This window comes from Heptranchias perlo, chromosome 4 (genome assembly GCF_035084215.1).
Source record: "Heptranchias perlo isolate sHepPer1 chromosome 4, sHepPer1.hap1, whole genome shotgun sequence".
NCBI classification, from domain to species: Eukaryota; Metazoa; Chordata; class Chondrichthyes; order Hexanchiformes; family Hexanchidae; genus Heptranchias; species Heptranchias perlo.
The window spans coordinates 35,359,378-35,381,584 of NC_090328.1; the positions used below are offsets into that span (position 1 = coordinate 35,359,378).

The 22,207-nt window shown below is 41.8% G+C and overlaps 1 protein-coding gene across 1 annotated transcript in view; it reads left to right on the plus strand.

Annotated features, from left to right (window-relative positions):
- The window catches only part of msh3 (mutS homolog 3 (E. coli)), a 292,863-nt gene that overhangs the window by 264,941 nt on the left and 5,715 nt on the right, over positions 1-22,207 (plus strand). Inside the window, exon 23 of the mRNA XM_067982781.1 lies at positions 8,757-8,931. Within this exon, the coding sequence (XP_067838882.1) occupies positions 8,757-8,931 (175 nt within the window). The remainder of the gene's footprint in view (positions 1-8,756; positions 8,932-22,207) is intronic.

Consider the following 22,207-nt stretch of genomic DNA (forward strand, 5'->3'; position numbering starts at 1 on the left):
GAAATTCTGATTTTTAAAAAAGAAAAATTAATGCACTAAAATTGCTTGTGTTTTTATTTTTCATGAGTATGGCTGTCTGACTTATTAGGATAATTGGAACTATTAGCTCATTGATGCCTCCAGATATTTTGAGCCCTGCAGAACTGAAAAAAGACATCACAGTACAGGAAGGCGTTCATCCTTCTCCAGCTTGAGAACTGACTTTTAATATAGTATTAATATGCGGCTATAATGTCCTTGTAACAGACATTCTTTTTGCAGTTCTCACAATGTGTGAAATGTAAATATGCTTTCTCCTCATTGATGCCTTGATAGGAAAATAAAATCATATTAGATGTGTAAAGGATCGGCTCAGCTGGTGCAAAGTGTGAAAGGACAGCCCACTATGAGCACAGTGTATTATCTTAGAATAATGGAGCACTGAAGGAAGCCATTCGGCCCATTGTGCCTGTGCCGGCTCTTTGGAAGAGTTATCCAGTTACTCCCAATTAGCTATTCAATTAGTATTGAAGTCATTTCAGGAGTGTGGACTCGGCGCCAAGTACAGCCGTAACATCATAGAGTCATAGAGTTATACAGCACGGATAGAGGCCCTTCGGCCCATCGTGTCCGCGCCGGCTATCAGCCCTGTCTACTCTAATCCCATATTCCAGCATTTGGTCCGTAGCCTTGTATGCTATGGCATTTCAAGTGCTCATCCAAATGCTTCTTGAATGTTGTGAGGGTTCCTGCCTCCACAACCCTTTCAGGCAATGAGTTCCAGACTCCAACCACCCTCTGGGTGAAAAAGTTCTTTCTCAAATCCCCTCTAAACCTCCCGCCTTTTACCTTGAATCTATGTCCCCTTGTTATAGAACCCTCAACGAAGGGAAAAAGCTCCTTAGTATCCATCCTATCTGTGCCCCTCATAATTTTGTACACCTCATAATTTTGTACACCTCAATCATGTCCCCCCTCAGCCTCCTCTGCTCCAAGGAAAACAAACCCAATCTTCCCAGTCTCTCTTCATAGCTGAAGCGCTCCAGCCCTGGTAACATCCTGGTGAATCTCCTCTGCACCCTCTCCAAAGCGATCACATCCTTCCTGTAGTGTGGCGACCAGAACTGCACACAGTACTCCAGCTGTGGCCTAACCAGTGTTTTATACAGCTCCATCATAACCTCCTTGCTCTTATATTCTATGCCTCGGCTAATAAAGGCAAGTATCCCATATGCCTTCTTTACCACCTTATCTACCTGTTCCCCCGCCTTCAGGGATCTGTGAACTTGCACACCAAGATCCCTCTGACCCTCTGTCTTGCCTGGGGTCCTCCCATTCATTGTGTATTCCCTTGCCTTGTTAGTCCCTCCAAAGTGCATCACCTCACACTTTTCCGGGTTAAATTCCATTTGCCACTGTTCCGCCCATCTGACCAACCCATCTATATCGTCCTGCAGACTGAGGCTATCCTCCTCACTATTTACCACCCTACCAATCTTTGTATCATCAGCGAACTTACTGATCATACCTTTTACATTCATATCCAAGTCATTAATGTAGACCACAAACAGCAAGGGACCCAGCACCGATCCCTGTGGTACCCCACTGGCCACAGGCTTCCAGTCACAAAAACAACCTTCGACCATCACCCTCTGCCTTCTGCCACTAAGCCAGTTTTGTATCCAAAGTGCCAAGGCACCCTGGATTCCATGGGCTCGTACTTTCTTGACCAGTCTCCTGTGGGGGACTTTATCGAAGGCCTTACTGAAATCCATGTATGCCACATCCACTGCGTTACCCTCATCCACACGCCGAGTCACCCCCTCAAAAAATTCAATCAAATTAGTCAGACATGATCTTCCCTTGACAAAGCCATGTTGACTATCCCTGATTAATCCTTGCTTCTCCAAGTGGAGACTAATTTTGTCCTTCAGAATTTTTTCCAATAATTTTCCTACCACTGATGTTAGGCTCACTGGCCTGTAGTTCCCCGGTTTTTCCCTACTCCCCTTCTTGAATAATGGTATTACATTAGCGGTTCTCCAGTCCTCTGGCACATCCCCTGTGGCCAGAGAGGTTCTGAATATATGTGTCAGAGCCCCCGCAATCTCCTCCTTTGCCTCACACAGTAGCCTGGGATACATTTCGTCCGGGCCTGGGGATTTATCCATTTTTAGGCCTGCTAAAACCGCCAATACCTCCTCCCGCTCGATGTTAATATGTTCGAGTATATCACAGTCCCCCTGCCGTATTTCTATGTCTACATCGTCCTTCTCCATAGTGAAAACAAATGCAAAAAATTCATTTAAAACCCCTCCTACATCTGCCGGCTCCACACACAGATTGCCATTTTTGTCCCTAATGGGCCCTATTTTTTCCCTAGTCATCCTCTTACCCTTAATATCCTTATAAAACATCTTAGGATTTTCCTTTATTTTGCTCGCCAGTGTTATTTCATGGCCCCTCCTTGATCTCCTAATTTCTTTTTTAAGTATCCCCCTGCACTTTTTGTACTCCTCTAGGGCTTCCTCCGTCTTTAGCCTTTTGTATCTGCCAAAAGCCCTCCTTTTTTTCCTAATCCATTCTCGTATATCCCCTGACATCCAAGGTTCCCTGGAGTTCTTGACCTTTACGGGAACATGTTGCCATTGTATGGTCTCAATCTCCCTTCTGAAAGACTCCCATTGCTCCGATGTGGATTTTCCTACAAGCAGCTGATCCCAGTCCATTTTGGCCAGATCCTGCCTTATCCTATTAAAATCGGCCTTCCCCCAATTTAGAACCTTTATTTCCGGCCCCTCCCTGTCCTTTTCCATGACCACCTTAAATCTCACCAAATTATGGTCACTCTCACCAAAGTGCTCACCTACTAGCACTTCTTCCACTTGGCCGGCCACATTCCCTAGAATTAGGTCCAGTACCGCCCCCTCTCTTGTAGGACTTTCTACATGCTGGCTCAAAAAGCTCTCCTGGATGCACGTTAAAAATTTTGTACCCTCTAAGCCTTTTACACTCTGAGTATCCCAGTTAATATTGGGGAAGTTGAAATCCCCCACTATTATTACCCTATTATTTGCACAATTTTCTGAGATTTGCCTACATATCTGTTCCTCTATCTCCCCCTGACTGTTTGGGGGCCTATAGTACACTCCCATCAAAGTGCTTGCCTCCTTTTTGTTTTTAAGCTCCACCCATATGGCCTCATTAGAGGAACCTGCTAATATATCATCCCTCCTTATGGCAGTAATTGATTCTTTAATTAATATTGCGACCCCCCCTCCTCTTATACCTCCCCCTCTGTCTCGCCTGAAGATTCTGTACCCCGGAATATTGAGCTGCCAGTCTTGCCCCTCCCTCAACCATGTCTCTGTGACAGCAACAATATCATACTCCCATGTGTTTATCAACACCTTCAGTTCATCCACCTTATTCGCAAGACTCCTTGCATTAAAATAGATGCCACCCAGCCTTGCCCTCATATATTTGCCCTGTCTTCCAAGCTGACTTGTTTTTTTCTCTATATTTGGCTGCACATCACCCCCTATTGTAGCTCCACTCTGTATCCCATCCCCCTGCCAAGTTAGTTTAAACCCCCCCCAACAGTGCTAGCAAACCTCCCCGCAAGGATATTTGTCCCGCTCTGGTTCAGGTGCAACCCGTCCGACTTGTACAAGTCCCACCTTCCCCAGAAGCAGGCCCAGTGATCCAGGAAACTGAAACCCTCCCTCCTGCACCAACTCTTTAGCCACGCATTCATCTGTTCTATCCTCCTATTTCTATACTCACTAGCCCGTGGCACTGGGAGTAATCCAGAGATTACAACCTTTGAGGTCCTGCTCTTTAATCTGCTACCTAGCTCCCTAAATTCTTGATGCAGGACCTCATCTCCCTTCCTACCTATGTCATTGGTCCCAATGTGGACCACGACCTCTGCCTGCTCACCCTCCCCCTTGAGAATGCCCTGTAGCCGCTCAGTGACATCCATGACCCTGGCACCAGGGAGGCAACAAACCATCCTGGAGTCACGTTTACGGCCACAGAAACGCCTGTCTGTTCCCCTTACGATAGAATCCCCTACCACTATAGCTCTTCCACTCTTTTTCCTCCCAGCCTGTGCAGCAGAGCTACCCCTGGTGCCAGGAAGTTGGCTGCTGCTGCCTTCCCCTGATAAGTCATCCCCCTCAACAATATCCAAAGCGGTATATTTGTTTGAGAGGGGGACGGCCACAGGGGACCCCTGCACTGCCTGCCTGCTCTTCTTACTCTGCCTGGTGGTCACCCAATTACTTCCTGCCTGTACAACCTTTACCTGCGGTGTGACCATCTCACTAAACGTGCTATCCACGACGTTCTCAGCATCGCGAATGCTCCTTAATGAATCCATCCGCAGCTCCAGTGCCGCAACGCGGTTTGTCAGTAGCTGCGTACATTTCGAGCATCATAATGTTCTGTAAATGAATACAGGAGGAGGCTTTTGGCCACAACTTCCCTGATTCCTTGGGGAGCTGTTTGTGACCTGAAATACAAAATAATACATTTTTTGCACTCGGAAATTTTCGAAGATGCAATTTTCGAAGATGCAATTTTCAGGAGCCTTAACTTGAGTATTCCTTTAAATTGGTGTTTAATTGCCTGTTATAAATAGCAGATTCCATCCTATTTAGAAAGAATAAAAGCACAGTTAACCAAAAACACCATACTTTTTAGTGGCATCACAGAAAACTAGAATGTGTTGTTACTACTGTGCTTAATTTGTCCTGGACTCAGAGCCAGTGCAGTGTTAATTAAGGGGAACAGACAGTAATAGGTTTCTTACTTATTTGCACAAATGAGTCCATCTGTGTAGTCACAATAATGAGATAGGAGTGAGATGGTGTCAGACTAATTCCAGTAAATACATCCTTTGGGCATAAAACATATTTGCTTCATGGCCTAATTCAGGGATGGCCATCCAGGGATTAATAGCTTGTTGTCATAGTTCTAAAACAGACTGCAGAGTTTGTGCTGCCCATCTAACAATACAATTGTTATGAATTGTAAAAAATCAGCAGGAATGTAGCATTGCAATCGCGTTGCCATTAATATTAGCTTGTCAATGATTGGTACTACAATCCTTTGGATAAAACAGACCAAAAGCTTGGCCAAAGAGGTAGATATTAAGGAGGAGAGAGAGAGGTAGAAATGCAGAGAGGTTTAGGGAGGGAATTCCAGAGCTTAGGGCCTAGATAGCTGAAGGCAGAGTCACCAATAGTGGGGCAAAGGAAATCTGGGATGCACAAGAAGCCAGAATTGGAGAAATGAAGAGTTCTCAAAGGGTTTTAGGGCTGGAGGAGATTACAGAGATCGGGAAGAACAAGGCCAGGAAGGGATTTGAACACGAGGATGAGAATTTGAAATTCGAGGCATTGATGGACCACGAGCCAATGTAGGTCAGTGAGCACGGTGATGGGTGAATGGGACTTGGTGAGAGTTGGAATACGGGCAGCAAAATATTGGATGAGTTCAAGTTTACGGAGGGTGGAAGATGGGAGGCCAGCCAGGAGAGCATTAGAATAGTCAATTCTGGAGGTAACAAAAGCATGGATGAGGGTTTCAGCAGCAGATGAGCTGAGGCAGGGGCGGAGATGGGCGATATCACGGAGGTCAAAGTAGGCAGCATTGGCGATGGAGAGGATATCGGATCGGAAGCTCAACTCAGGGCCAAATAGGACACCAAGCTTGCGAACAGTTTGGTTCAGCCTCAGACAGTGCCCAGGGAGGAGGGTAGAATCGATGGCTGTGGAACGGAGTTTGTGGCAAGGGCCGAAAACAATGGCTTCGGCCTTCCCAATATTTCATTGGAGGAAATTTCTGCTTATCCAATATTGGATGTTGGACAAAGCAGCTTGACAAATCAAAGTGGAGGGGTCGAGGGAGGTAGTGGTGAGGTAGAGCTGGTTGTTGTTATCGTACATGTGGAATCTGACGTGTTTTTGGATTATGTCGCCGAGGGGCAGCATGTAGATGAGCCTTGGCTTACACAAATTAACGGTAGTTCTTCACCTCGGGGATTTGAACAGATTCTTCAAAAAGGAAATGCTTGGTTCATACTTGCTAACTATCAGCTTTTCGATCAACTTGTCAGCGTTTCCCAAAAGAAATCAGCTTTCTTCACTGGGATTGGAAGTTGCCAATATGAACCACTCAGATGCATCAAAGACATTTCTGGAGGCTGTCGGGATCAGTTGAATCATTTGGAAGGAGAACTGAAGTCTGATAGAATCAGTATTTTTTTCCCACTGCTGGATGTACACAAACTTGAGGCAGAAAATTTTTTAAAGTTTTAAGATGAGCTGATAGTTCCTGAGAATCGCAGTTACAGATGTTTTATTTACTGTTTGTTCCAAAATAAGTTATAAATAACAAATAAGATGCTAAAATGTGGCTTTTAAAAACTTTAAATTTTCCTCCGAAGGAACCTTTTGAAGCATGTCTGGCTATTGTCGTATGAATTTTTTGAGATAGAGGAGAATGTTCTCTGATATGAGTACATTAACTGAATTTATTGGGCATTCCTGTAACTGCACTGTTGGAATTGTCAGGTTTCGAAATAAAAAGGCCGATTTTAACTCCCGGAACGAGCAGACCGCAATCCCGTGCAGGAGTCTTCGTTGGAGGCCCCGCAGATTTTAACTGCCGGAACTCATTTGAATGTCACCCATCAGCTGCTCACCAGTTTCAGTAGCCGCTGGCCAGCGGGGGTGTTGCGAGGGTCTTGAGGCTGGTGAGAGGGATGGGGCAGCAGAACCCCAGACTTTGTGGTGCCCGGGGGTCAAAAGAACAAAATAGGCCAGAAATGACTACTGTCGTTCTTAGTGTGTGAATGCCGTTCTGGTTGATCAAAAAATTGAGGGAATCCAAGTGCTGAAGAAATGGGTTAGCAATATCTTTTATTTTAACAGATAATGTTAGCCCATGTGTTTTGAATTACTGAAGTTCGTTCAACTACATTTATTTTACATTTAAAATATCTGTAGTACCCCCAGCAGAAATTATTTTTGGCTTGAAAGGCAGAATTACAGTAGGTGCCAAAATGTCAGAAAAATGCACAAAATAATCAACTTTATATTCTATGTAACTCTTCCTGTTCCAAGGAAAATGATTATTATATCAAATTTGTTTAAAATAATGCTCCAGTAGCCATCTGAATGTTAGTTGCAAACGTGCCCCAATCTTTTTGCACTCTGCCTGGGTGTGAATTAACCTATTAGGTCACTGAGCACATTAATATGTGATCCTTGAAGGATCTTTTATTGTTTTGGGAGAGCACCATCCATACGCACTCCCTCTTTTACACTTGGACTGAGGAGCCGGTCTCTGAAAGCGTGCTGGGCTCTACTTTATGCAGAGAACCGCAGACAGCAAATATATGGGACCAGCTGTCCATATTGAAATAACTAAAACCAGTGCTCGTATCCCAATGGAAGAATTCTAGTCCCAAATTTTTGTATGTCTCTGATGCCAGCAGTTCCTGATACCCGTGTTTAATTACACTCTGGAGTGCAGCTGACCTGTCTGCGGCCGCCTATAGAATAAAAACACTTTGAAATGATCTATTAAGCTGTTTACACCGCTTTTATAACAGCTTCATAAACCTCCATCTCCCACCTATTTAATCTCCTTGCAGCCCAGACAGCACATCTCATTCCATTTATTATTTCTGACCAACACTGCACAGGAAACCATTCGGCAGCAAGTAAGGACAATTAGAATGTAATGAAAAGAAAAAAGGATTTTATATAACCTTTTTATTGCAGAAAGTTGTCTCATTATTTTGAAATAAACATCCCTTTAATGGTTATTTGGTTTGTTCAATTCAATGAACATATATCATTGAAGATGTTATATATTATAGATAAGCTAAACATTTCAAAATAACCCAGAAAAGTAAGACATTTAAAAAAATGAAAAGTAAATTTAAAACTGGTATATTAGGAAGAATTTCTTTACTCAAATAATAAATGTCGAGAATAACCTGTTGGATAAGGAAGAGAAGTAAAAATATTAAGGATTAAATATAACTGGTAGCTATAATCAAAGGTATTTGAGGGATAAGTTTGATGGGGTGAATGGTCCTTTTTAATGTGCTTGTATTAATTCATGGAAACCAACTGAAAAATTCCTTGATTTTGGATTGTGATTTTTTTGTTGAGTTGCCCGTAACTATAAATGGTGTAGACAAGTACATTGAGGCACCATGCTGGCCAAGAATTTCTGCACAGTCTGGTGAGACCAGTATAAGTCGAGTGTAACGTGTTGGACGATGCTAACTCCTGGTCTGTTTCGGATCAGATGTTTCTTTCCAGTTTCATTTCAGTTCTATTTTTGTCCTCTTTCAGCTGTTTATAAGTCCAGTCAATATGATAAATGTAACTGCTAAATTGTGTTTAGTAACTAAATAGATCCACTGAACACATAAAGTGTCATGTACCACAAAAAGAAATTTGTATAAACACATCCCGTGAAGAAACCCGAGAATGAGGGTCACTTAGATTATGCAATGTGTACACTATGTGCACACTTTGCACACTTAGTCAAAAAGCTTCTGTATAAATAGTGGTGGTGTGGGAGAGGAGGATTTGAACCTTTTTATCCTACACTTATACATGGTGTACATTTTACAGATAGACTGCTGTTTATGACACCATAAGAACCATTCACCCTTTAATGCCAACCATCTGGTTTAACTGTTGGCCTAGGAGAGGATTGATTACAAACATGCCCTTTTAATCCTCTAGGATCTTTGGATGAACTGCAACCTGAATTGATCACTTTCCTCTATCAGCTGACGGAGGGAGCTGCAGATTGTAGTTACGGCCTGAACGTTGCCAAACTGGCAAGCATCCCTGAGGAAGTTTTGAAGAAAGCCGCTCAGAAATCCAAGGAGCTGGAAGGCTTGATGAACACGAAGAGGTATGATGAGCTTGACATAAGAAAAAACAAAAGATAGCTTGCAGAATTCCACAAAATGTTTCTAAGATTGTTTTAAGTCTTAATTTTTTCATTGTCTCACACTGATTTTTAAGGTTAAACACAATGCTCCCCAAATTGCATTCACCTGCATCCATTTGACACAAAATACAATTTTCCAAAACTTGAGTTTATTTAATTTTGAAATTTATGGCCATTTCTGATGTTTTTCTTGCGCAGTCTCTCAAGATTTTAGTGATTGGAGTTTTACATGAGTCCATTATTAAAATGCTATTTGGCCAACATTAAGCTGGCAGTAAGAAACTATATTTGACTTTTGTTAAATTACATATTTAAATTTAATGTGTTTAGATGAGGCAGGTATTTGGCTAGACTAGAATACTGCCTTATAAAATCATATTATTTTACAGCACAGAAAGAGACCATTTGACTCATCACAGTTTTGCTGGCCTAATTAAAGAGCTATCCATTTAATCCCATTTTGCTCCCCTTTCTCCGTATTTTTTAATTTTTCTTTTACAAATATTTATACACTTCCCTTTCAAATGCTATTATGGATTCTGCTTCGGCCACTGTTTCTCATGGGATATTTCATGTCCTAACAGCTTCCTGCATTAATGATTTCTCCTAATGTCACCATTCTTTTGGTAATGTTCTTAAATTTATGCCCTCTAGTTATCAACTCACCAACTAGTGGAAATTGTTTTTCCCTATTTACCTTATCAAAACACTTCATAATTTGAGCACCTCTATCGGATCTGCTCTTAACCTCACGACACTAATAAAAGAGCCTCAATTTTTCTAGTCTCTCCTTACAACTAAACTATGGATTCCAGATGTTTTGTTCAAACCTGGGTGTTTGTTTCTGGCAGAGAAAGAACTAAGCTTGTAGAAAATGCTGTTCTATATTCCCTGTATTTATTATTCCTAATTCTTTTAATTATTTACTTGGCATTCAGCCACTGAATACAATTAGGTCAACGGTTTGTGCAGTAATTATTGCTATTCAGATATCAATATTTCACATGGACTAAATTACAGTTTTGGTGTTCTCATTGTTGCCTCACACTAGATAGCTTGTAAATTCATTTTTTTTTTACAAGAGCCCCACTTCACACTCTTCTCCCCCTGAAAAAAGTGTGCCACCACTGTGGTGGCACAGTTTTCACTTGAGGTGTATAATCGTAAGTGTGAGCCTATAGTGCAGGATACCACCACAATTGAGAAAGGGAGAGAAGAGGGAAATCAGGAAGTAGTTGTTAGGTGGCAGTAAGCCCAGTGAGGATTGCAGTTAATTGGCATTTACCCAAATGCTAAGATCATTTGGGCATTTGTAGTTAATATTGTTACAAATGATTACATAGGAATTGGAAACATATGTAGCAGAAGGAAAATATGATGTCTTGGGGATTTTGGAAATCTCATTCACCCCAGAAAAGTGGGAATAAATTCATTGTTCAGATAAGTATGTTGTTCAGAAAAGATAGAAATGATAGGTCGGGTAACTTTATATGTACAGGATAATCTGGATGTCAAAGAATTTGAAACAATATCTTAAGGCAAGTAAAGGAAAACCACAGCATCTTGTATGATGAGATTAGAAGGGTTTGTACAGATAATAATGTAATCATAGATAACTATTAACTACAAATGCCTAAATGAAAGTGTGACAACAGAACCTGAACTGGTAAATGTGATGTAAACCTGCTTCCTGATACAATATGTTATATTTTTCAATTATTTTCATCGAATAAACGGGTGCAAATTGGGCGAAACCGACTGGAAATTGGTCAGGGATCCATGATACTTGATCTCTGCCCATTTAGCGACACATCCAATTTTGTGATGCTAAGTTTCAACAGCACCTGAAGCACCCACCAGTTTGTGGGTTGATCCACAAATTACCTCATAGCATCATGTACCAATTTCTTGGTATTGACACTGGGAGAGCACTTTATCATGCACCCAACGTTACTAGGGCCTGTGTTGTTTATTGAAGTAGATTTAAAGAGTCATAGGAGCATTTGGAGGCTATTTCTGCACCATTTTTCTTGTTTTTGGGAACAGGGTAATTATTCAGGCGTTGGCATTTTTCACACCACAACAAAAGCTCAATATAATTCTCTTTTACTTGTGTGGAGGATAAGCACCAACATGGATTGGCTGGGCCAAATGGCCTTTTTCCATGTTGTAAATTCTAAGTAACAGAGAGATGCTGGGTAGGTGAGGCCACACCATAGGCCTCCATTTGTCAGAGGAGCAGTGCCTGCAGAGGCTTCATCTTACAAGGGAGAGTGTGACATTAACAGAAAGCAGGACACACAGTTCATGGTGGATTGCAGCCATGGTTCATAACACCTCTAGTGTCTGAGGACACGAGCTGAATATAGGTATAATGAGATATATGCACCCATTAAAGTAATCAACAAGAACACCACTTGCATGCTGAAACAGTGCTTCAGATGCCTGGGTAGTCGATCTAGGGACATCCAGCAATATAACCTGGCTAAGGTTTCAAGGATAATGATACATGGCTGCATGCTGCCCAGTTTCACCTTGCAAAGGGGCATTTTCGTGATGTCCCAGAGGAAGAAGACCCCAGGAACAGCAAGAGGAGCAGGAACACCCTGAAAAGGCTGCATAAGCTAATCCAATATCAGCTTGCAAGAGCTGGTTAGCAATCTTTCATGGAGGAAAGCGTAACAGGAAGGGACAGAAGGTATGGAGTAATAGGTAAAGTGTTAAAAAAGGAAAAAGCAGGAACTAAGCGTCACAAAACAGATTTGAAAGTTCTTTATCTGAATGCACGTAGCATTCGTAATAAAATGGACGAGTTAACGGCACAAATAACTACGTATGGGTATGATCTTGTGGCCATTACAGAAACATGGCTGCAGGGTGACAACGACTGGGAATTAAATATGCCAGGGTATTTAACAATCAGGAAGGACAGGCAGGAAGGAAGGGGAGGTGGGGTGGCTATGTTAATAAAGGAAGGAATCACTGTAATACAGATAAATGATATTGGGACAAAGCATCAAGATAATGAAACAGTTTGGGTGGAGATAAGGAATAATAAGGGAAAAAAAACATTAGTGGGCATAGTATATAGGCCTCCTAATAGTTGCAACTCTGCTGGAAGAAGTATTAATCAGGAAATAGTCGGGGCATGTAATAAGGGAACAGCCATAATTATGGGGGATTTTAATTATCATATTAACTGGACAAATCAAATTGGGCAGAGCAGCCTTGAGGACGAGTTCATTGAGTGCATCAGGGATGGATTTCTTGAGCAGTATGTAACTGATCCTACAAGGGGGCAGGCAACCTTGGACCTGGTCCTGTGTAATGAGTCAGGATTAATTAATAATGTCCTAGTTAAGGATCCCCTTGGAACGAGCGACCACAACATGGTTGAATTCCATATCCAATTAGAGGGTGAGAAGGTTGATTCTCAAACAAGCGTACTGAGCTTGAATAAAGGAGACTATGATGGTATGAGAGCGGAATTGATTAAAGTGGACTGGGAAAATAGATTAAAGGGTAAGACGGTACATGAGCAGTGGTGTTCATTTAGGGAGTTATTTTACAACTTTCAAAATAAATATATTCCACTGAGGAAGAAAGGGTGTAAAAGAAATGACAGCCATCCGTGGCTAAGTAAAGAAATCAAGGATAGTATCCGACTAAAAACAAGGACATATAAGGTAGCCAAACTTAGTGGGAGGATAGAAGATTGGGAATTCTTCAAAAGACAGCAAAAAGTAACTAAAGGATTGATTAAGAAAGGGAAGTTAGATTATGAAAAGAAATTAGCAAAAAATATAAAAACAGATAGCAAGAGTTTCTATAGTTATATAAAAAGAAAAAGGGTGGCTAAGGCAAACGTAGGTCCCTTAGAGGATGAGACCGGGAAATTAATGGTGGGAAACATGGAGATGACAAAAATGCTGAACAAATATTTTGTTTCAGTCTTTACAGTAGAGGACACTAAGAATATCCCAACACTGGACAAACAGGGGACTCTCGGGGGGGGGGGGGGGGGGGGAGGAGCTAAATACGATTAAAATCACTCAGGAGATGGTACTCAGTAAAATAATGGGACTCAAGGCGGATAAATCCCCTGGACCTGATGGCTTCCATCCTAGGGTCTTGAGGGAAGTGGCAGTAGGGATTGTGGATGCTTTGGTGATAGTTTTCCAAAATTCCCTGGACTCAGGAGAGGTCCCGGCAGATTGGAAAACTGCTAATGTAACACCGTTATTTAAAAAGGGTAGTAGGCAGAAGGCTGGAAATTATAGGCCAGTTAGCTTAACATCTGTGGTGGGTAAAATTTTGGAGTCTATTATTAAGGAGACAGTAACGGAACATTTAGATAAGCATAATTTAATAGGACAAAGTCAGCATGGCTTTATGAAGGGGAAGTCATGTCTGACAAATTTGCTTGAGTTCTTTGAGGATATAACGTATAGGGTGGATAAAGAGGAACCAGTGGACATAGTGTATTTAGACTTCCAGAAGGCATTCGACAAGGTGCCACATAAAAGATTATTACTTAAGATAAAATATCACTGGATTGGGGGTAATATTCTGGCATGGGTGGAGGATTGGTTATCGAACAGGAAGCAGAGAGTTGGGATAAATGGTTCATTTTCGGACTGGCAACCAGTAACCAGTGGTGTTCCACAGGGGTCGGTGCTGGGTCCCCAACTCTTTACAATCTATATTAACGATTTGGAGGAGGGGACCGAGTGCAACATATCAAAATTTGCAGATGATACAAAGATGGGAGGGAAAGTAGAGAGTGAGGAGGACATAAAAAACCTGCAAGGGGATATAGACAGGCTGGGTGAGTGGGCGGAGATTTGGCAGATGCAATATAATATTGGAAAATGTGAGGTTATGCACTTTGGCAGGAAAAATCAGAGAGCAAGTTATTTTCTTAATGGCGAGAGACTGGAAAGTACTGCAGTACAAAGGGATCTGGGGGTTCTAGTGCAAGAAAATCAAAAAGTTGGTATGCAGGTGCAGCAGGTGATCAAGAAAGCCAACGGAATGTTGGCTTTTATTGCTAGGGGGATAGAATATAAAAACAGGGAGGTATTGCTGCAGTTATATAAGGTATTGGTGAGACCGCACCTGGAATACTGCATACAGTTTTGGTCTCCATACTTAAGAAAAGACATACTTGCTCTCGAGGCAGTACAAAGAAGATTCACTCGGTTAATCCCGGGGATGAGGGGGCGGACATATGAGGAGAGGTTGAGTAGATTGGGACTCTACTCATTGGAGTTCAGAAGAATGAGAGGCGATCTTATTGAAACATATAAGATTGTGAAGGGTCTTGATCGGGTGGATGCAGTAAGGATGTTCCCAAAGATGGGTGAAACTAGAACTAGGGGGCATAATCTTAGAATAAGGGGCTGCTCTTTCAAAACTGAGATGAGGAGAAACTTCTTCACTCAGAGGGTGGTAGGTCTGTGGAATTTGCTGCCCCAGGAAGCTGTGGAAGCTACATCATTAAATAAATTTAAAACAGAAATAGACAGTTTCCTAGAAGTAAAGGGAATTAGGGGTTATGGGGAGCGGGCAGGAAATTGGACATGAAGCTGAGTTCGGATCGGTCAATGCCCTGTGGGTGGCGGAGAGGGCCCAGGGGCTGTGTGGCCGGGTCCTGCTCCGACTTCTTGTGTTCTTTAGATTTGTGGTTGGGATCAGATCAGCCATGATCTTATTGAATGGCGGAGCAGGCTCGAGGGGCCGATTGGCCTACTCCTGCTCCAATTTCTTATGTTCTTATGTAGGTGATTTTCTCATAGCTTGAAATATTTCCAATGAAAGTATCTTTCCCATGCCCTCCATAAATATAGTGCATTCATTCTTTCAGTAAACTCTCAAATCTCCCATTGCTGTCACCTGATAAAACATGCTCCTAAAATACTCACTGTACATATGGCTTCAGTGCAGCCAGATATTTAATAACAAAACATGCCAGTCCCGATATTTGCAGGGAGGGAGCGGGGCGACTGTCAGTGGCCGGGAAATACGGGAAGGGCAGGGGTCCCATCGAGCTTAATGGCAGGTCCTCGTTTGACTTTTTTTTTCACTGTTTCCCATCCGGCAGCTGGCCAGATTGAGAGGCGGGAAGGCCTGCTGTACAAGGCCACGGCTGGAAATGAGAGAGGGAGGGAGAGATCGCGGGGTGGGGTTTGGCCGATCGTGGGGAGAGACATCGGATCGTGGTGGGGGGGGAAGCAGATTGCGAGGAGGGAGACATCGGATCGCTGGGGGGGGAGTTGGCCGATCGCGGGGAGGGAAAGATCGCGGCAGGTTTGCTTGGGGGACCGGGGGGTAGCACTCCTGCTCCTCCTGGCCCACAAGTGGAGCTGGAAAAAAGCTTACCTGCTGGATCCGGCAGTTCTCGCCTCCCTTTTGCTGCCGGATTTCCCGAGCCCTGGGAAACCCGACCCGCAACCGTTAAATCCAAATGGCTGCTAAAATCTGAGGCACACAGCCTCACTAACCTATGATAATTACTGACCCGCCTTTCGAGAGCGGGTTACTCACCCGCTCCAGGTAAACTGGAAGTAGGCGCTTTCGTAGAGGGTTGGAGTCGGGTTTCCCATTTTTTAAAAAGAAATCCCCCCCACCCCCCATCTCCCGCCCGTCCTGGGGAGTTAAAATTTCCCCTATCATGTTTGTGAATGCTTAATGGTTGTTTCCATGGCGACAGCATGTCATATGTGCACATAAATCTTGTTTTGTGCTTTTAAATCTGATTTTGTGCTTCATCTCTGCGCTGCGCCATTGGCAGGAATACATGAGGTGACTGGCTGTTCCGTGTATGTAGGAGCTTCTTAGGATTGAGGAGACCCTCGTCTCCCGGTGGCTGGGTCCTGAGATAGACGGGTTGCAGGCTCCATCACCTCCACAGCTGCGTGGGCGGTTGGTCTTGCTAATTTTCTGCCACATACGCAGGCATCACGTGGGCTGGGAGGAACTTCCTGATGTGTTGGCTTCCTGAGAGGCAGCACCATCATTAATGCCCCCAGTAATACTTACTGCTGGAGAGTGCTACAATCTCTGCCTCACTTCTTCCAGGAGAATTACAGTGATCCCTGCACTCGGAAAAAAGTTTGCTGACTGGAAAACTCCAAATCACCATACCTGCACCTTTAGGCTGCTGCAGGCCTTTACATCCTGAAGCAGCACTTCACACTTCCCAATATTGAGTGTGCTCCCATTTTAAATCTCTCTCACCTATCCCATTAAACCTCTCTGTAAGGACATTGGTGCAGATAGAGACCACACCTTCTGTACAGGTTCTGTCTTTTCCAGACTTTGCCACAATGTTCAAAAAATCTGAATTCTTCTCTTCTTAACCATTTCTTAAGCTTTGCATTGATGCCTCTAATCTTCCGCTCCCTAAATAGCCAAAAGAATAATCCTAAAATCTCTACCCTTGAGGACCGGTCTTGCTCTTTATCTTTCGTTGTAACACTTCAGAATCCTTCTGCAAGACCTCTACTGTATTCTTTCATATGTTGCTTCTGATATGAACCATGACATCCAGCTGATCAACTTCCATTTCCAAAAGCTTTCCCACCTGCTCTGGTATGTCTCTTACCCGAGCACTTAGGAGACGTGATCAAGGCTGCAAAAAAGCTATCTATTCTGATTTTGGAATCCCCCAAAACTCAGTCACCAGTGGCAATTCTTTCTGCATCATGCTCCATGGTGTTGCTTGTGTCTACCCTACCTTGTGTTGCCTTCATTGCCTCATGAGTATCAGGCACAATATATTAGACAAATCAATACGGACAGGGATCTCTTACACTGACTCTTTGCCTCTTTCAGCCACCTTTAGTCTTCTATTCTTCTACTTCCCTTTTCCTTTCAACCAATGAAATCAAGAATGAATTTGCATTTATATAGCACCTTTCACAACGTAAGGATGTACCAAACTGCTTCATAGCAAATAAAGTATTTTTGAAGTGTAGTCACTGTTGTAATTGAGGGAAACAGGATTTGCGCACAACAAGGTCTCACAGACAGATGAAATAGATGACCAGATAATCTGTTCTAATTATGTTGTTTGAGGGATAAATATAGGCTAGGACCAGAAGAACTCCCCTGCTGCTCTTTGAATAATGCCATGGGCTATCTTGTGTTCACCTGAGAGGGCAGACGTTAGTTTAACGTCTCATCGAAGAGGTGGCACTTCTGACAATGCAGTACTCCCTCAATACTGCAAGAAGTGTCAACCTAGATTAGTGGGGCTTGAAACCATGACCTTCTGACTCAGTGGCAAGAGTGCTACCACTGAACAGAGGCTAACCAGATTCATTGCATTTGGGAGGACTAAGTGATACTGTGGGGTTAGGCACTAGACTTTCACCTCAGGGACTTGAATTTTCAACTCTAGAATCGAGTTTGGGCAACCTAAATCTAGTTCTGAGTGAGCTTGAGCCCACAACACAGAACTGCCCCTAATTTGGCAGTAATTGTCACTAAATTAGCAATTTCACGTCAAAGATACCACAAGACTTCAAGAGGACGTAGACAGGCTGGTGGAACGGGTGGACACATGGCTGATGAAATTTAATGCAGAGAAGTGTGAAGTGATACATTTTGGCAAGAAGAACGAGGAGAGGCAATATAAACTAAATGGTACAATTCTAAAGGGGGTGCAGGAACAGAGAGATCTGGGGGTATATGTCCACAAATCATTGAAGGTGGTGGACAGGTTGAGAAAGCGGTTAAAAAAGCATATGCGATCCTGGGCTTTATAAATAGAGGCAAAGAGTACAAAAGCAAGGAAGTTATAGTGAACCTTTATAAAACTCTGGTTCGGCCACAACTGGAGTATTGTGTCCAATTCTGGGCACCGCACTTTAGGCCTTAGAGAGGATGCAGAAAATATTTACTAGAATGTTTCCAGGGATGAGGGGCTTCAATTATATGTATAGACTGGAGAAGATGGGATTGTTCTTCTTAGAACAGAGAAGGTTGAGAGGAGATTTGATCGAAGTGTTCAAAATCATGAAGGGTTTAGATAAAGTAAATAAAGAGAAACTCTTCCCATTGGCGCAAAGATAGAGAACCAGAGGACTCAGGTTTAGGGTAATTGATAAAAGGACTAAAGGCAACATGAGGAAAAACTTTTTTACGTAGCAAGTAGTTGTGATCTGGAATGCGCTGCCTGAAAGGGTGATGGAAGCAGATTCAATCGTGACTTTGAAAAGGAATTGGATAAATACTTGAAGGGAAAAAATTTGCAGGGCTTCGGGGAAAGAGCGGGGGAATGGGACTAACTGGATTGCTCTTACAAAGAGCCGGCACAGTATCGATAGATCGAATGGCCTCCCTCTGTGCTGTGTAACCATTCTATGATTCTATGCTTGGTATGAGAAATGGAAGAATGTTACACTGATGCAGCAGAAGGTAATAATCAGAGGTTGGACTAAGGCACAATGTTGAGGCAGAGTAAAAGGAGTTTGAAGTGCTTGATGCTGACATAATGTACCTGAAGTGAAAAGTATTGAATCCTCCAGCATAGTAACCCTCATCTAGGTTATCACAAAAAAGGAAAAAATAATCTTTATAGTCCCCTGCACTAATTCATTATTTCCCAGGACCTCAAAAGTATAGAATTCCTTTTCTTTCTCCTTAACCTTTGGCATCACTTAATCATCACTTCTTGATTTAGCTCACCTTCTCTGCTACTTTTTTTAACCTTTTGTGGTATTTTTATATATTTAAAAATAACAAGTATCATTTCCATTTTGAGTGTTGTAATGGAAGCAGTGTAACCGGGTGAAAATCACTCACTTTGATTTAGAAAATGTAACCTATTTTAATGTCTTACTCTGAAAAGTAGCTACCACTTCTCATGCCAAATGGATTTTCAATCTGGCATTTCCCTAATGTTGACAGCTCTGTGTTATCTCCACAGATAAATGGCCCTTTGGCTCAAGTCTATAAAAGTGGCTGAGTTTTGATAGTCTTTCAAAACAGTGCAAAAACCTGTCTCCAGTGAAGTATTCCATCTGCTTTGTGGGCATGTATATTCCAAGGAATCATAACGCAACTTTTAAATTCTAGAATCCAACATATAGTTGCTGGTCATTACGCAATAATTAACACATATTATCATTTTAATTTTTCACTTATAAATGTCAGTCTAATAGGCAGTTTATGTTGCCACAGAAGATTTCCTTTTTCAGGAATATTTTTACATTGAAATAATGTTCCTAGAACTGCTGCATTTACAATGTGATACTATATAATCTATTTTATAGGTTAATAGTAATTGAAGGGGTCTCACTTGCATCCTAACTTTTAGTGACAGCCAGAAGAATGCATACAGAATGTGCTTGACTAAACCAGAAAGGCTAGTTTATTCAGAAAACACCACCTATCTCCGTAATTAATATTTCATCTTATTAACGCCTGCTAGTTATGAAGCTTGAGTATCTGTACATGTTTAATTAGTAGCTAAGATTTCACTGTCCCTCCTAACAGCAATTAAAATGTAATGTTAAAGTTACATCATGTGTTTCTGACCTTGTGTAATGATGGACACTCACTTCAGGCGTGGAAAGGATTCTGTACAGAAGAACTACACTAGTTCACACACACACAGCTTGAAAGAATACCCTGTATTAGTTTATAGTGACTACAACGTTCAATAGGTTTAAGGACATTTCAGATATATGGAGCAGTCAGGCTCATTCAGTTATTATTTTATTCTGTTTGAATGAAGACATTAAACATCATATCCACAAAATGTTTAAATACACTTCTATTTCCAGTGTAGGAATATAGATCATCATTAAGTACTTTTTTGTTGTTCAAGGGTCTCTCATTTGTATGAAAAGTCACAACTGTACCATCCAAATGAGGTCAAAAGGTCTCCACCACTAAAGCTCCTCAAACGCAACTGTTACTAAAAAAAAAAATTCCCTTTACATTACATAAGCCATTAACGCAGACACTCTAGCACTACCAGTTCTCACTAATGAACAACCGTTACACATCATAATAAGCAGTCGCTTTAGAAATTGAATGCACTCTCACTGTGGTCCCTTCACAGTGGGATCGTTGAACATCTACCTGATTATCGCCTCCACAGACGACAGTCTACGGAAAAAACACTAGACAGTAAATCAAAAAGCTAATAATACAGTTTCGCAACAAAACGTATATAAGCAGAATGCTCAATGGCAAGTCTTTCAAGACAGAAATTATTCTACTCATGAGAGGGACCTACACGCTACACTCATTCTGGTGCTCATGAATTATTCAGTACCCCTCACTCATGGGTCAAATTCTGTATTCAATATCTGTGAAGTTTTAAGTCTAAGGAAGAACAGAAGCTTATTCTCAGTTGGTTTAAGCAGTCACATTCTGGCCCCAGTTGTCTTAATCTTGGAAGAAGGGATCAGCCATATCCTCCAACACCACATGTCGATTTAAGGACATTGGTCTGCTGAACCAGTTGGACTCTCTTCACCGGTCAGTGAGAAGCAATCACCATCAAATCCTCTGAGAAAGACAGTTTGCATGCAGTATGCTTCTAAGAGCCCCTCCCAAGTTATCAAGATATCCTACAGAGCCTGCTAATGGTGATACATGATTTAAAGATGAAAGGTTGGTTACTGTTGCATGCTATTGTTAACACAAAATCAAGTAAGTAGTAGGTTTTAGTTCTACTACTTTGCAGTTCCCATGTAGACAGGAACGTTCATATATTTCCTCGACCTCAATTTTGAACTCCACAACAAGAAAATGTTCGGTGTGATCACATTATCTCTAACTATCCAGGTAGCATGCCCAAGAGACTGGCCACTTTCGCAATGTCACGAGGAATTTCTTACATTTTCAAGTGGAAAGTAAATACTACTAATATAAAATATTGTACTTCAGCCTATCATCACCAAGATAGTGATGATAATTGTATCCTGAATTTGAAAGGATGTTATGTGTTATACTCAACGACAAGCTCACCAGGGTACTCTGAAGTTGATCAATTGTAGTGAGTTCCAAGACTGTTTAGATGTCACCCAAGTAAACACTGAGGTGAACTTGTAGAAGTCACCTTTATAACACCCAGGCTCCCAAATTCCAGTGTCTCCCTGCTGTTCTGAATTGGGAATTGATGCAAAATTGCACTCTTTCGCATTTAAGGATGCCAACAGGGGCACCTTCAGTTCCATCCTAGGTTGAGTGATGAGCCCATTTTTCGATGAGGGAGGAAAGAAAGTCAACATGGTGATAAAAAAAAAAGTTCTTTTATGGGGATGCATTGTATTCAAAATGCATAGGTCTGTCATGAAGCATGCTGCACTGCTGTCACTGACAGCTGTTAAGTAATAATCTGCTGGAAAGTATTAAGGTATTAAACTCTTGATAAACTGAATCAGCACTCTTGGACAAAACAACATTTTAAAATAAAACAGATTTGTATTAGGTTTTTCAGCCAACCAAAGAGTTTGGGTTGTTGCTGATCAGATAATATTTTAATTGAAATGTTACATCCCACTTTCACTGAGAGTTCTCAATTTGATCCACTTAAAATTTATGACATTTTTTTACATGTATCATATTTTTATAAAATTCACTATCCAAAAATAATTTGAATTTTCCATTTCGCTGGCCATAAAACTGTATACATCCGCCGCTACTTAATTACGCATTTGCCAGCAAAGTGGAAATGTGTTAGTGTAGTGTACAACAATGAAGAGGGCACAAATCAAATTTAATTTAATTTTGATATTATGTGACTGCTAGCATGAATCATTTTTTGAAAAGTACAGATGTTCTTGGCAACATACCTGTTTCAGGCGACTGTTAAAGATATTATACTACCCAGAGTATATCTCTGGGCTGCCACCTTTCAAGTGATTTGCACTAATACTGTTACATAACCTGGAAGACCTCTGGGTGATCACTAACTCTATGAAAATTATATAGTCCCTGGAAGGTGTCAACACATGACAATAGAAATTATTATTTTTTTAAATATAGCTGCTTCACCAACCTAGGTAAGATCAGTAGTCTTCAATGGCAACTGCTTCACATTAATAGTGGCTGCAAATTCAATAGATGGGTACATCAGTTTGCGGAATACTGGGTGCAGGCCAGGCTCCATTCCTGAATTAGGAGATAGATGTCCCACTAAAGAACGTCCATAAATTGAATGGTGGAAAGCAGGATGGCACTAAGCCATCATCTAGCAAGTTTTGTAAATAATCAA